The sequence below is a fragment of the Phaseolus vulgaris genome, chromosome 6 (assembly GCF_000499845.2).
Source record: "Phaseolus vulgaris cultivar G19833 chromosome 6, P. vulgaris v2.0, whole genome shotgun sequence".
Lineage (NCBI taxonomy): Eukaryota > Viridiplantae > Streptophyta > Magnoliopsida > Fabales > Fabaceae > Phaseolus > Phaseolus vulgaris.
Genome location: NC_023754.2, coordinates 305,829 through 319,946, shown reverse-complemented (window position 1 = coordinate 319,946; position 14,118 = coordinate 305,829). Strand labels below are relative to the sequence as shown.

At 34.1% G+C, this 14,118-nt stretch overlaps 2 protein-coding genes across 2 annotated transcripts; one reads left to right on the top strand and one right to left on the bottom strand.

Annotated features, from left to right (window-relative positions):
* Window positions 1-8,499: 8,499 nt before the first annotated feature.
* LOC137832955 (uncharacterized) lies at window positions 8,500-9,270 on the bottom strand. The gene has a single exon (XM_068641360.1). The coding sequence runs from the start codon at window positions 9,268-9,270 to the stop codon at window positions 8,500-8,502; it is 771 nt and encodes a 256-aa protein (XP_068497461.1).
* A 1,972-nt stretch (window positions 9,271-11,242) lies between these two features.
* Window positions 11,243-13,278, top strand: LOC137833016 (triacylglycerol lipase 2-like). Its single transcript, XM_068641412.1, has 9 exons — window positions 11,243-11,416; window positions 11,512-11,619; window positions 11,726-11,866; window positions 11,960-12,070; window positions 12,251-12,394; window positions 12,489-12,529; window positions 12,608-12,687; window positions 12,763-12,858; window positions 12,959-13,278. Exons 1-9 carry the CDS (start codon window positions 11,243-11,245, stop codon window positions 13,276-13,278), a joined length of 1,215 nt encoding a protein of 404 aa, XP_068497513.1.
* Window positions 13,279-14,118: the final 840 nt, after the last annotated feature.

Genomic DNA, 14,118 nt, shown 5'->3' with positions numbered 1-14,118 from the left:
TGAAGCCAAATTGCTTCCTTCACAGCCTCTGTAATCGCCATATACTCTGCCTTTGTCGTAGACAAAGCCACCGTAGACTGCAAGGTAGACTTCCAACTAACTGGCGCCTTTGCTAAAGTAAACAAATAGCCAGTTGTAGACCGTCGCTTATCCAAATCACCAGCATAATCAGAATCACAATATCCAACTATGCATTGACCAAGTGATTCATCTTGCTCAAATGTCAATCCAACATCTAAGGTATTTTGGAGGTACCGTAGAATCCATCTCACAGCTTGCCAATGACCCTTGCTCGGATTATGCATGTACCTGCTAACAACACTCACAGCCTGTGAAATATCTGGTCTTGTACACACCATTGCATACATCAAGCTTCCAACTGCATTTGCATATGGGACTTTCGCTATGTATTCTTGTTCTTCATCAGTCGTCGGAGATAAACGACTACTCAATTTCAAATGAGGAGCAAGTGGGGTACTTACAGGTTTTGTATCTTCGTGTAAACCAAAACGTTGTAGTACCTTCTGCAAATACTGCTTCTGTGACAGCCAAAGTTTTCCCCTCTCCCTGTCCCTGTTTATCTCCATGCCGAGAATCTTCTTGGCTTCCCCCAAATCCTTCATCTCGAACTCTTTACTCAACTGAGCCTTTAACCTGTCAATCTCAACTTGGCTCTTTGCTGCAATCAGCATATCATCAACATATAAGAGTAAGTAAATGTAGGAACCATCTTCAAGTTTGCGCAAATACACACACTGATCATATTTGCTTCTCTTGTACTTCTGATCCTTCATGAACTTATCAAATCGTTTGTACCACTGTCTTGGAGATTGTTTCAGTTCGTACAACGATTTGCTAAGTTTACAAACCCAATCTTCTTTACCATCAACCTTGTATCCTTCTGGTTGAGTCATATAGATTTCCTCATTCAAATCACCGTGTAGGAACGCGGTCTTTACATCAAGTTGAGCAAGCTCCAAATTCAACTGTGCTACCAAGGCCAACAAAATTCGAATGGAGGAATGTTTAACAACTGGAGAAAATACCTCATTATAATCAATTCCCTCCCTCTGAGCAAAGCCTTTAGCAACCAACCTTGCCTTGTAGCGAACATCTTCTTTATTAGGAAATCCTTCTTTCTTTGCAAATACCCATTTGCACCCAATTGCCTTCTTACCTTTTGGTAATTGTGTCAGCTTTCATGTCTTGTTCTTCTTCAAAGACTGCATCTCGTCTTCCATCGCACCTGCCCAATTACCACTCTCTGAACTCAAAATGGCTTCTGGGTAAGTGGATGGAATGTCATCAACAACTGGAAGTGCATAGGCAACCATATCCATGAAACGAGCAGGCTTATGAATATCTCGTCTCTGTCTTCTAACTGCAATTGACGCTGATTGCTGTTGAGATTCTTGGGTAGGAACCTCTTCCTCATCTGACTCTTCTTCTGCCATAGGAGAGTCACTTGTGGTATTTCATGTTGGGATCACCACTGTCGGCTCAAACTCCACCTGCTTCCGGGCACACTCCAACTGTTGCGGAGTACTATCAGCTCCTTCTGGATTTACCTTCTTTAACATGACAGATTCATCAAAGGTAACATCCCTGCTGATAATCGTCTTCTTTGCCTCTAGACACCACAAACGGTATCCCTTCACTCCAGGACTAAAGCCCATGAAAAGAGCTTTCTTTACCCGTGGATCCAACTTTGATTCAATCACATGATAATATGCAATAGAACCAAAAACATGCAAAGAATCATAATTAGTTGCAGGTTTTCCAGACCATACCTCTAACGGGGTTTTGCCATCTATAGCAGATGATGGCAAACGATTGACGAGATGTTGAGCGTATGTCACAGCCTCAGCCCAAAACTCTCTGCCTAACTCAGCATGAGACAACATACAACGAACTTTCTCCACAAGTGTCTTGTTCATACGCTCTGACACCCCATTCTGCTGTGGTGTTTTTCTAACAGTGAAGTGCCGAACTATGCCACAATCTTGGCATACCTTCAGGAACGGATCACTCTTGTATTCTCCTCCATTGTCTGTTCGGAGAACCTTAATCTTCCTTCCTGTCTGGTTTTCAACTTGAGCTTTCCACTTAAGGAAAATTTCAAGCACATCGTTTTTGTTCTTCATAGTAAACACCCAAACTCTTCTGGAAAAATCATCAACAAAAGTGACAAAATAATGCCTACCTCCGATTGACGGAGTCTTGGCAGGTCCCCACACATCTGAATGCACATAATCCAGAATACCCTTGGTATTGTGAATTGCAGTGCCAAACTTCACTCTTCGTTGTTTTCCCAGAACACAATGCTTACAAAATTCAAGTTTGCAAGCCTTCGTACCTTTCAACAGTCCCTGCTTGGTAAGAATTTGCAAGGATTTCTCTCCAGCATGTCCCAACCTCATATGCCACAACTTCGTTGCCTCAGCATCCTTCTTAGTGCTAGAAGTTGTTGCCGCTACTGTCCCCACCACTGTACTACCTTGGTAGTAATACAGATTGTTCTTCCTCACACCTTTCATCATCACCAGTGCTCCTGAAGTTGCTTTAAGAATTCCATCTCGCATCGTCACAACTAGGCCTTTAGATTCTAAAGCCCCCAATGAGATGAGATTCTTCTTCAACTTTGGCACGTACCGTACATCCCGCAAAATTCTGGTGGATCCATCATGATTCCGCAGCTTGATTGAACCTATCCCGACTGTCTTACATGGATTATCATTACCCATGTAAACAACCCCGCCATCGAGTTCTTGAAAATCAAAGAACCATTCCCGAATGGGACACATATGATAGGTACAACCTGAATCCAATATCCAATCATCTGGATGCAATGATGCTGAAAGCGAGACAATCAACACATCACTTTTGCTTTCTGCAACATTTGCATCTTACAGAGCCTTCCCTTCTTGATCTTTATTTGCCATTACAGACTCACAATATAATATTCAATATTACAAATAATTTCAAACAACCCAAGGCGAACCTTCGGTTCTTGATACCACTTGTTGGGAAAAACAGGTAATTTTCCCACTAAAACAAAACCCTAACAGAGCTACCCGACAAATAATATTGAATAAATAAAGCGGAATAATACAAGAGATAAAGAGGAAAAAACACACCAGAAAATTGTTAACGGAGTTCGGCCAATTTAGCCTAATCTCCGAGCAGAGCAAAAACAACTCATTTTTATTATTATGAGAGAAGATATTACAAATTGGGATATCTAATAGTGAAGGAGGAGCGTTTAATTTATAACCCTCAAACCTCCTTCCCAAACAATGAACCCACCGATGTGGGACTTGGGATTAAGCCAAAATCTACAATAAGTTATGTAAAACTTTAAAGAAATCATAGGTATATATGAATTTTGCAAATAAGTTATGTAATACTTTAAAGAAATCAGTGGTATATACTTTTATAGTATTTAGAATGAAAACTTATAGAATATTTTTAAAATGAAAAAGAAAAAGCTTGTAACGTGTAAAAGTTAGCTATTTTGAATTACTTTATAATATTACGTATTATAATCCTTTCTATAACTATTTTCTCTATAACATTTATACAAATTATAAGCTAATTAGTTTGCTATAATGTAATTTTAGAAGTTTTTCCATTTTTTTAATTTATGTATGTATTGCTAGGTCGAAAGGTTAGACCGAAAAGTTAAACCGAAAGGTTGGACTGAAAGGTCGACCCGAAAGGTTAAATGTAAAAATTATAAATAAATAACATTATAAATGGTTATTGTAGCAAAATCCATAATGATAAGACCCAAATTAATAGGTGTGTATTTAAAAATATATTAGGTACAAAAAGAAAAGTCCAAATAGGTTTTGGGTCCAATAAGAGAACATTATAAATAGGTCATCAATCTAAGAGGTATGTGGAGTGATTTTATATGATAAATATATCAAACTGATTCTGACTTTGGCATCGGAGCGCCTTGCAGGTACACACACCCAATTGTGAGTGGAGACCGAGAGGAGAAGTCGAGAGGTCCAGTTGATCTAGCCCAGTAAACTTGTCAGCCATACGCCCAACTTCAAGCAGGAGTGAATCGAGAGCCCAACCCGAGAAGTTCAGAAGATCCGAGAAGTTAACACATTTTGCTGAAGGAAGAGTAGTTTTTGGACCCTTTGTAAGAACATTTTGGCGCCCACGGGGGACCGAGAAGCATGATAGCTAAGAGAGTAAGCATATATGAGTGGAAGAGAGGAACAATTTGGAGAGCAGGGAGACAACCAGAATATGATGTCGATAGCAATGGTGATGCAGTTGCAAAAGGAATTTGAAACATTAAAAAAAATATTGAAGAAGAATTAAGCATGTCGGCATTAGAAGTTCCTAGTGGAGCTGACGCGACTTCTTGGCCACTCGGTATCTGATCAATTGGCACAAGTTGACCCTGGTAGAAGTCTTTATCGACATCAAACTTGACCTTGCTGAAGAGCCTTTTGGAAGCTGAGCTCGTCTTAATCCAAAACATTACCTCCAGGTCCTTCAACAACTTTTCTACCTTCTCCTCGAACCGTTACTTCGAGAGGGTCATATCTGAAAGGCTCTCTTTGAGCCCGGATCTCCTCATCTGCCTTTACGGGCACCTCTTTCCCCATTCTCTTGGCTTCGACACACAAGTTTTTCCAATGATTCACCTCGACCTCAAGGTGTTGGTTCTTAGTAGATTGTTGTTTTTATTTGAGGTCGTCTGGAGGTTAGCAGCTGACTCCTCCAGTTGTGCACATAGGTTGTCCAACTTGGCCACATTTTTATCTCGCTTCATTAAGTCTGAAGCTATCCGCTTACCGAGAACCAGGGTACGTGAACACAACTCCATCAAGGCATCATGGACCTGGGAAGGATGAGCCAAGAGGTAGGCATCTTGCTCGTAGGGGTTGAGTTTGATCGTGACCTTCTCGACCACTTGCAAGTCGTGATCCAAGAAATTGGGGTCAGTGGAACTCGATCCCCCGACCGCACGACCTCTCTTTGGAGACTTTCCCAAAGAAGAGCGTTCCCTGTGATGCCGAGAGGAACGACCACGATCCTTTCCATGATCTTCCTTTCTCTTCTTTGGATTGATGGGAGGACGATTACCCTCTGCAACCAGCATGGCGGATTTGACACCCAACTCAACACTCCCTGCCCTTTGAGCCTGCCTCTTCAGACGAAGTTCCTGGAAGTAATCGTTGTTGCTGCCTGCCAATGTCATACTCGCCATTATCCCTACACATGACAAGAGGATTAAGTCAATGTTAGGATACAAATAAGACGAGATGAGTAGAATAACATACCATCAACATCAATGTTTCGTTGAGGAGACAGGTAGGCACGAACAAGAGGTCGGGTTGGAATCTTGTGGGGAAGCCCGTCCAAGATTGACAATACCTCCAGGTCGTCCTTATTGTCTATACACAAGTAATCGCCTCTCGGGTTTCCTCTCCGTCGTATGCACTCTGGGAAGAGGAAGACGACATTGAAGGCTCTGGGTCATTCATACTTACAGGACCGACAACCCGAGAGGACTCCTCAGTGTTCTTGGCATCACTAAAATTGACATTTATGGCCAATGGCCTTTCCCTACTAGGACCCTCCGACACTAATGAAAATAAAGTGGTAATGGAAAGGGAGGACATGGTTACCTTAGAAGACTCTTCAATTGGTGCACACAGATTATAAGAAAGACTCACTCGGCACTCGAATTCTCGGAGCAAGTTCACGGGTGACACGTCAAAAATGGAACCCACCACCACTCCTATTTATAGTGGAGAGAAAGGCGAATATGAACTGTCACACTCAGTCTTCACCGTTGGATTAACTCAACATCAACAACCCAGATCACGCGAATCTGCGATTTCTGACAAACCATCACATCGCATGCCTCGAACACACCAAAGAGCTTCCCCAACCCGGCTTCCCGAGCATACACACAAATACTTGGCATGACAATTATGTAAAACAGACGCTTATAAGGTACATCGGCTACCCAGACTTTTGGCCATATAAGACCCTACGTAGAGTACCTCTACTACGACTTGAGGGGCATATGACCCATGATTCGGGATCAATATCTAAGCTAAGGTAAAGATAAGACAATTTCTCTTTACAGACTCTACGTTAACACTCAAATCGCTCCACTTGAACCTGGGGGGCAAATGTATTACCGATTGTCGAGAAGACGACATGGCCGAATAACCGAGAAGGCCGAATCACTCCCCTAATCCGAACGCAACCCATAAACCTACAATTAACTGTAATTAAACCATACTTAATGGTAAACCATGACTAAGACACAATTGAGCCCTCAGTTGGACCCACAAGCAAGCTCACAACAATTGAGGCCCACCAAAAAATATAAATATTAGAGGGGACCCCAACACCAAAGATAATTTTTCACTCTCAACTCACCTTAACATTGTACTCAGACTGACTTGATTATCAGAGTGCCTTCGCAAGTACCCCCATTCAGCTTGGAGAAAGAAAGAACCAACAGGAGACCACCACACTTGAAAGTCAAAAAGACTAAAAGACGAAGACCGAAGGAAACACTCAGTTAGAATCTCAACCTTGTAAGAACACTTCAATTTCTCTTTATTCACTTTTAGTACCCAAACATAAGATAATTATGATATTTAAAATATAATTAAATACATGAAATATATATACAAAATGAGCAAATGCTCATTATATATTATTTAAATAAATTATAATTTAATAAATTATATCATTTGAATAATATAAGAAATTTTTATTTTACTAAAAAAAAATTACCGACAAATTTTGAAGACAAATATGATTTATGAGTAATTTTTCAACAAGGATTTGTTTCACTCATTTTTCAGTAATTTTCCAACGATTTATCAGTAATTTTTCACTAAATTACCGAAAAAATGAGGATTTGTTTCTGATAGTAATTATGAAATTTGAAAAAATTATTATATGTTTTAATATTCATGAATAAAATTTATCGTATTGTGTGCAAATATTCATCGATAATTGTACGTTAAAATTGATTGATAAATTTCATAATATTAATATAATAATAATAATAATAATAATAATAATAATAATAAAAGTTAATAATAGTAATAATAATAATATTAATAGCAATAATAAAAATAAGTATGACAATAATAATAATTGTCTTAAAATTAATAATAATGTTTTATAATAATAATACTAATAATTTTATTTTATATAGATTTATACAAAATATTAATTTAATAAATTGATATAATAACAATAAAGATAATAATAATAATTAATAATAAAAATATAGTAATAATAATATTATTAAATAAAATTACAATAATAATTATAATAGTAATATTACAAATAATTTATGATAATTGTAATGTTTATAATAATTTTAAATAATAATAAGAATATTATTATTTATATTTTATTTTTTTAATAATTTGTTTTTATGTAATAGGAGATGAATGTTGAAATTTGATATGCCAATTTAGCAATGTCAAATTTTATAATAATGTCTTAATATGATAATTTTTTAGAAAATAAAAATATAAATATTATTATATAGTGGTGACTTTGTCATATTTACGATTTTCGGTAAAATCCATTTTTTCAGTGATTTATGGAGTGTTGGTATAACAGATTACTTTTCATTTATTAATTTTTTTCTTGTGAAAAAATGATTTGATTAGAAAAAAAAAATCAAAGTGATTAGAGTGAAATATTATATGCAGTTATACAAGTAATACATTTTTCATGTGAAAAAAAATAAAATTAAGAATTGTTTATAATGCATGAAGTGAGAGTTTCGAGATAAAAAAATAATGACTTTTTTTAAGTCGACCTCTTTTAATACTGTCGATTATAAAAAGAGAAAAGGGAGGTATATCTCTAAACAACTTTTCAATGTGTTAAGTATGTAAAAGAATATAAAAAGTTAAATAGGTATTTTTTTAGAGTTATTTTTTAATTTAAATTATTAAAAAGACATTAAATAATTATTTTAAATATAAATAGATTTTATATTAATAATTTATATATATAAATTATGGTCAAAATTATGTGTCTTACATACTATAATTATGTGTATATTTATCAAACCATATTTTGTATATTTTAAATAATATTTATTTAAACAAATAATATTAACTTACAAGAAAATCATTAAATAAAAATTAAATTTAGAGATAAAAAATAATTAGTTATTATATTGACTACATTATATATTATTTTAGACACTCAAAGAATTATTAATTTCTAAATTAGTTTCTATTATTGATAAATTAATATATAAATTTGTATCTAATTAACTATCAAATTTTTTCTACCAAATTTAGAATCTAAATAATTGTTAATTAAAACATTGGATACCAATTTAGAAACTATTTATTAATAATAGAAACTAATTTAAAAATCAATAATCTCAATAATTCGTAAAATAATATCTAGTTTAGACAATATAATAACTAATTATTTTTAATTTTTAAAATTAGTTTATATATTCTAATTTTAATAATAGACAAGGCCAATGCTTCCGCGCTTTTTTTTAGATTCTTCTTCTTCTTCGATATGGGCTACGGCTCTGTGGCGGATCTCGCTTAACGTCTTTGGGCAACACCTTATCAGAGAATCACGGAAGGGTCCTGGCAACACCCCTCGTCTGAAGGCGTGTACCGTCATGTCTTCGTCTTTGGTGTGCAGTTTCACCACCAGTGCCCCGAACCTGTTTATGAAGTCTTTCAAAGTCTCTCCATGGTATTGCTTTACGTCAAAGAGATCGTAAGAGACAGGAGGGGGAGCCTGGTTGACGATGTACTGCTCTCTGAATAATGTTGAGAATTGGTCGAATGAGGTAATGTGTCCATCAGGAAGACTGATGAACCAGTCCAACGCTGTGCCTGAGAAAGTACTCATAAACAACTTATAGTGCATGGCGTCGGTGCCTCCTGAGATCATCATCTGGGTGTGGAAAGCCGTGATATGGGCTTCTGGGTCCTCTACGCCTGTGAAGGCGATATTTGGCCCCATGAAGCTGGCTGGTATCACAGTGTCCATGATTGCTTGCGAAAATGGCATGGGGCGTGCCCTAACCGGTATGGGCAGCTTTCGCTCATCAGTTGTACGCTCACCCATGCGTTGCAAATCTCTGCATAGTTCTACGTTGGCTCTGTGCAGTTCCTCATTGTTTGCATGCAACACTGCCAAAATCCTCTCCTGGTCAACCTTGAACGCCGCTACAGCCTGCTGGAGAGCGCGAATGCTCTCCATGAGTTGTTGCATCCTCTAGTGCAGATGTACCTTGCCTCGTATTCCTCATGTTGTTGGATGACTCTCAACACGATTGTGAATGAGACCTAGTTTTATCGGGTCCCACGGTGGACGTCAAATGTTCTCGCCGGTTGACTCGACCGTCGTTGACTTCAAAGGCAGATGGTGGCTCCTTCTATTTCTTGGTGGTTTTTACTCTCTCATTGGGTGGTCGAGAGTGGCTCCGTTGAAACAGAGGGGGCCCTACCTGTTGATTGCACTTCGACGATCAAGTTAGTACTAGGCTAAGAAACAATAAGTATGTAAAGCAGTTTCAGTCTTAGAACCAGTACCTTTTTAGGGTTCTTACCACCCTTTATATAGACTGTATCTAGGTCAACTCCCTTTCCCACGAGGATATTTCCTTAATGCATGCTCCGTTTCTATTTTATGACTTTCTTATTGTAGTGTACAAAACTTTAAAATAATATAAATTTAATTTAATTTTAATGCAATTATTTAAATCTATAAATAATTAAAATTTGTATTATTCAGATTTTAAATAATTTATTTATTTCATGTATTTTTAAGTAGGACATTAAATAAATTAAAATATACATTTATTTAGAATTTTCAATAGTTTAGAAATTTTATATATTTCAGATTTTTATTTAAATAAGACATTAAATAATTTAGGAATTGTATTTATTTAAAATTTTGAATATTTTAAAATTTTTGAATATTTTAGATTTTTATTTAAATAAGACACTAAATAATTTAATATTTTTATTTATTTATGATATTGAATATTTTAAGAATTTTATATATTTCAGATTTTTATTTAAATAAGACATGCATAATTTAGAAATTATAAATATTTTAAGAATTTTATATATTTCATATTTTTATTTAAGTAAGACATTAAATAATTTAGAAATGATATGTATTTAAAATTTTGAATTGTTAAGAATTTTATATATTTTAGAGTTTTATTTAATAGGATTCTAAATAATTTAGGAATAACATTTATTTAGGATTTTGAATATTTTAAGAATTTTATATATTTCAGATTTTTATTTAAATAAGGTATTAAATAATTTAGGAATCATATTTGTTTAAAATTTTAAATAATTTAAGAATTGAATATAGTTCAGATTTTTATTTAAATAAAACTTTAAATAATTTAGGGAATTTTGAATATTTTAAGAATTTTATTTATTCAGATTTTTATTTAATAAGACATTAACTAATTTAGAAATTATATTTAGAATTTTGAATATCTTAAGAATGTTATATATTTCAGATTTTTACTTAAATAAGACATTAAATAATTTAGGAAACATATTTATATTTAGAATTTTGAATATTTTAAGAATTTTATATATTTTATATTTTTATTTAAATAAGAGATAAAATAATTTAGAAATTATATATTTAGGATTTTAAATATTTAAGAATTTTATATGTTTCATGTTTTTATTTAAATAAAACATTCAATATTTTTATTTATTTATTATTTTTTTTAAATTGAAAATTTTATATCTTTCAGATTTTTATTTAAATAACACATTAAATAATTTAATATTTATATTTATTTGTGAATTTAAATATTTTAAATACTTTAAATATTTTAAATATTTCATATTTATATTTAAATAAAATATTAAAGATTTTTTTCTGATAATAACAAATATTTTCCATCATTTCACATATTGTTTTCCGAAATTAATTCTTAGACCCTACCGAAAATAATAATTTTGTTTAAAACAATTTTATTCCAAAACTGTAAAAGAAATCATTCAACACATTTAACTGAAATGAAATCTCTCCAACGTATACGAAATTTATGTTTCTAAACGAATTGATTGTTGAAAATAAGTTAAATTTGAGCATAAAAGATTATGTTACAGCCATCTATTAATCTTTGTCTTTAGACTACAAAAGCCTATAAAACGCCATCAGTTTTGTTAATTACCAAAGTATGAGAAAAAACCAGACATTGGCAATGGCTAACACAGTAGTGAGCTTGGTTTCAATAGCCCTCCTTTGCATTACAATAGCACAAGGGAGACCAAATTTTGAAGCAACACCCTCTTCAGTTAATGATCATGGTTTTCAAATTGATGGTATCTGCCAAACAGCGGTAGTGACACAAGGTTACAAATGTGAAGAACATCAGGTACATACATATTACTATATATTTTCTCATCATGTTGAATCCACATGCCTGTGTTTATCAAGTCATTTTACTGATGAACTTCTTTGTGGAATCAGGTTCAGACAGACGATGGCTACATCCTCAGTCTGCAGAGGTTGCCAGCGGGGCGCTCCGGTAAGAAAGCCGACAAGCCACCGGTGCTTTTACAACATGGTCTCTTCTGTGTAAGTTGTTTTCAAGGCCTAGAAAGATACATATACAAGTTTTTCATAAAATAGTGAGTGATGAACTGAGATAATGAAGTTGTTGTGTTGTGTTGTGTGGTTTCAGGATGCCCTAACATGGCTGATAAATGGTCCAGATGAAGCATTGGCTTTTATCTTAGCAGATAATGGTTATGATGTGTGGATTTCCAATACTCGTGGAACAAAATATAGCCGCGGCCACACATCACTGTCTTCTAATGACGCGGTTCTTTTCCTTAATAAGATCACATGCATTCATTTTTACTTTGATTAAACCAGTTAAAAATAGCTAATTGTTTTGTTGATTATTTTTGTGTAGGCTTTTTGGAATTGGTCATGGGATGAGTTGGCTAGTTATGATCTTCCTGCTTTTGTGAACTATGTGCACAAAAACACTGCTCAGAACATTCATTACGTTGGTCATTCTTTGGTATGAATGTCTCTAATTTCTTTCTTATAAACCTTATTTTATAAGCTATTCATAGGAAATAATTAAGAAATAATGCAAATCCTAGTATATACAATGTACAGATATGTATATGTTATGTTACAGTTTTGATATTGCTCTCAAATGTATATGATGATAAGGTTATTTTTGTTTGAAATTCAGGGAACCTTAATGGCTTTTACTGCTTTCTCTGGAGGAAAAGTGTTCAACATGTTGAGATCAGCTGCAATGCTTTCCCCAATTGCTCATATGCGTCAAGTTAATTCACCAATAGCAAGAATATTTGCTGACCAATTTGTAGCTGAGGTGAGACACAAGCAACATCATTTAAATTTCAATTCATTTATTGAATACAATTTGAGTTTGATGTTTTTTTTTTTTAATTTTCTCAATGTGACAGCATCTTGGCTTAATAGGCCTCCATGAATTCATTCCAAACGGGTAATCAACCTTGAAATTTTACAAGTTCTTTATGCAGAAAGTTATGATTTTGATTCTAACAGTAGTATCTAACCACAGGGAAGCTGCTGCCAAATTAGTGGAAGGCTTGTGCACTACTTTAAAAATTGACTGCTCAAACCCGTTGGCATTTTTCACAGGTACCATGAATGTTGTTGGCAATATCATATTAAAGAACTCCTTATTTGACATTACTTTTTACCTTGTAATTCCAGGTCCAAATTGCTGCTTAAATTCCACCAAACTAAATTCCTTTCTTGATCATGGACTACAGTCAACAGCAACACAGAACTTGATCCATCTTAGTCAAAGTGAGTATCCACTTTTCTTGTTTCTCACCCATTTTATATGTTGAACATAAAATTCATTTCTTATTGACCCCATTTGTTTCTTCTTGTGGTTTCTTCGTAGTGATCAGAACAGGAAGTATAGCAAAATATGATTATCGTAATCCATTACAGAACGGCCAGCACTATGGTGGAGTATTGCCTCCTCCTTATGACTTCACAGCAATGCCAAAGGAATTTCCTCTTTTTCTGAGCTATGGAGGATCAGATATGCTATCTGACGTAAATGATGTGCAGCTTTTGCTGAATGACCTCAAAAATCATGTTGCAAAGAAGCTCGTGGTGTTGTTTAGGAAAGAATATGCTCACGTTGATTTTTTCATGGCTACCAATGTTAAACAAGTTCTTTATGATCCTATTCTATCTTTCTTCCTGGTTAATTGATTCTGTAGATGATTTCCCTTCAAATACCTTCATTTTTTTCCCCATCTAGTTAGTTCAATAGAATATGTTTCATTTTCCTTTGATCAATATATATATTACATTTTTTCTTCTGTTCTCACTCCTACTTATTAACTCCATAACTCACTGTTCTGATACTTGTACCATATTCAAACTCTTCACAAAATGATAAATTTCACATATATATATATTGCAAATAAATCAAGTAAATATTATTTGTTAAGAATCTATTTTACATTTACACTTTATATATTTTTACCTTTAACGTGATATAAACATCTCATCAATGACTTTATATTTTACAACTCTCTTTTATTTTTATTTTAGAAAACATCAAGAGAAATAAAGTGTGAAGATATATACTTTAACTTTCTGTCAAGTGTTATGCCAATATACCTCTTGGGTTAAGATATATACATTTATCTTCTTTTTATCAGCAAAGAATAATTGTGATCAGATGACCCCAAGTCGTCTTCCAACGAATCTAATAGTGAAATTAGTAGATCGGTGTTTAGAATCTATCTGCAATATTAAGAGTTAGTAATAACAATAATAATAAAAAGGAAATTGAGATAGTTATGCAAGAAATATAGAAGAGATTTGAAACAACAAATAAAAAGCGGTTGATCCCAAGTTCTTCTACCATTGAATTCTTCACAGGTTCTCTAAAGTTTAATCTTTTCTCAATCCTCCAACAGAGTTAAACCAGATTGAATATGTGTCAATCTAATTCAACTGAAACTCATTGGGAAAATATTGTAGTTTATATTTTTTTAACAGTTTCCAAGTTTCTAACTTTCTAGAATTCTTGTATTTTGCAGA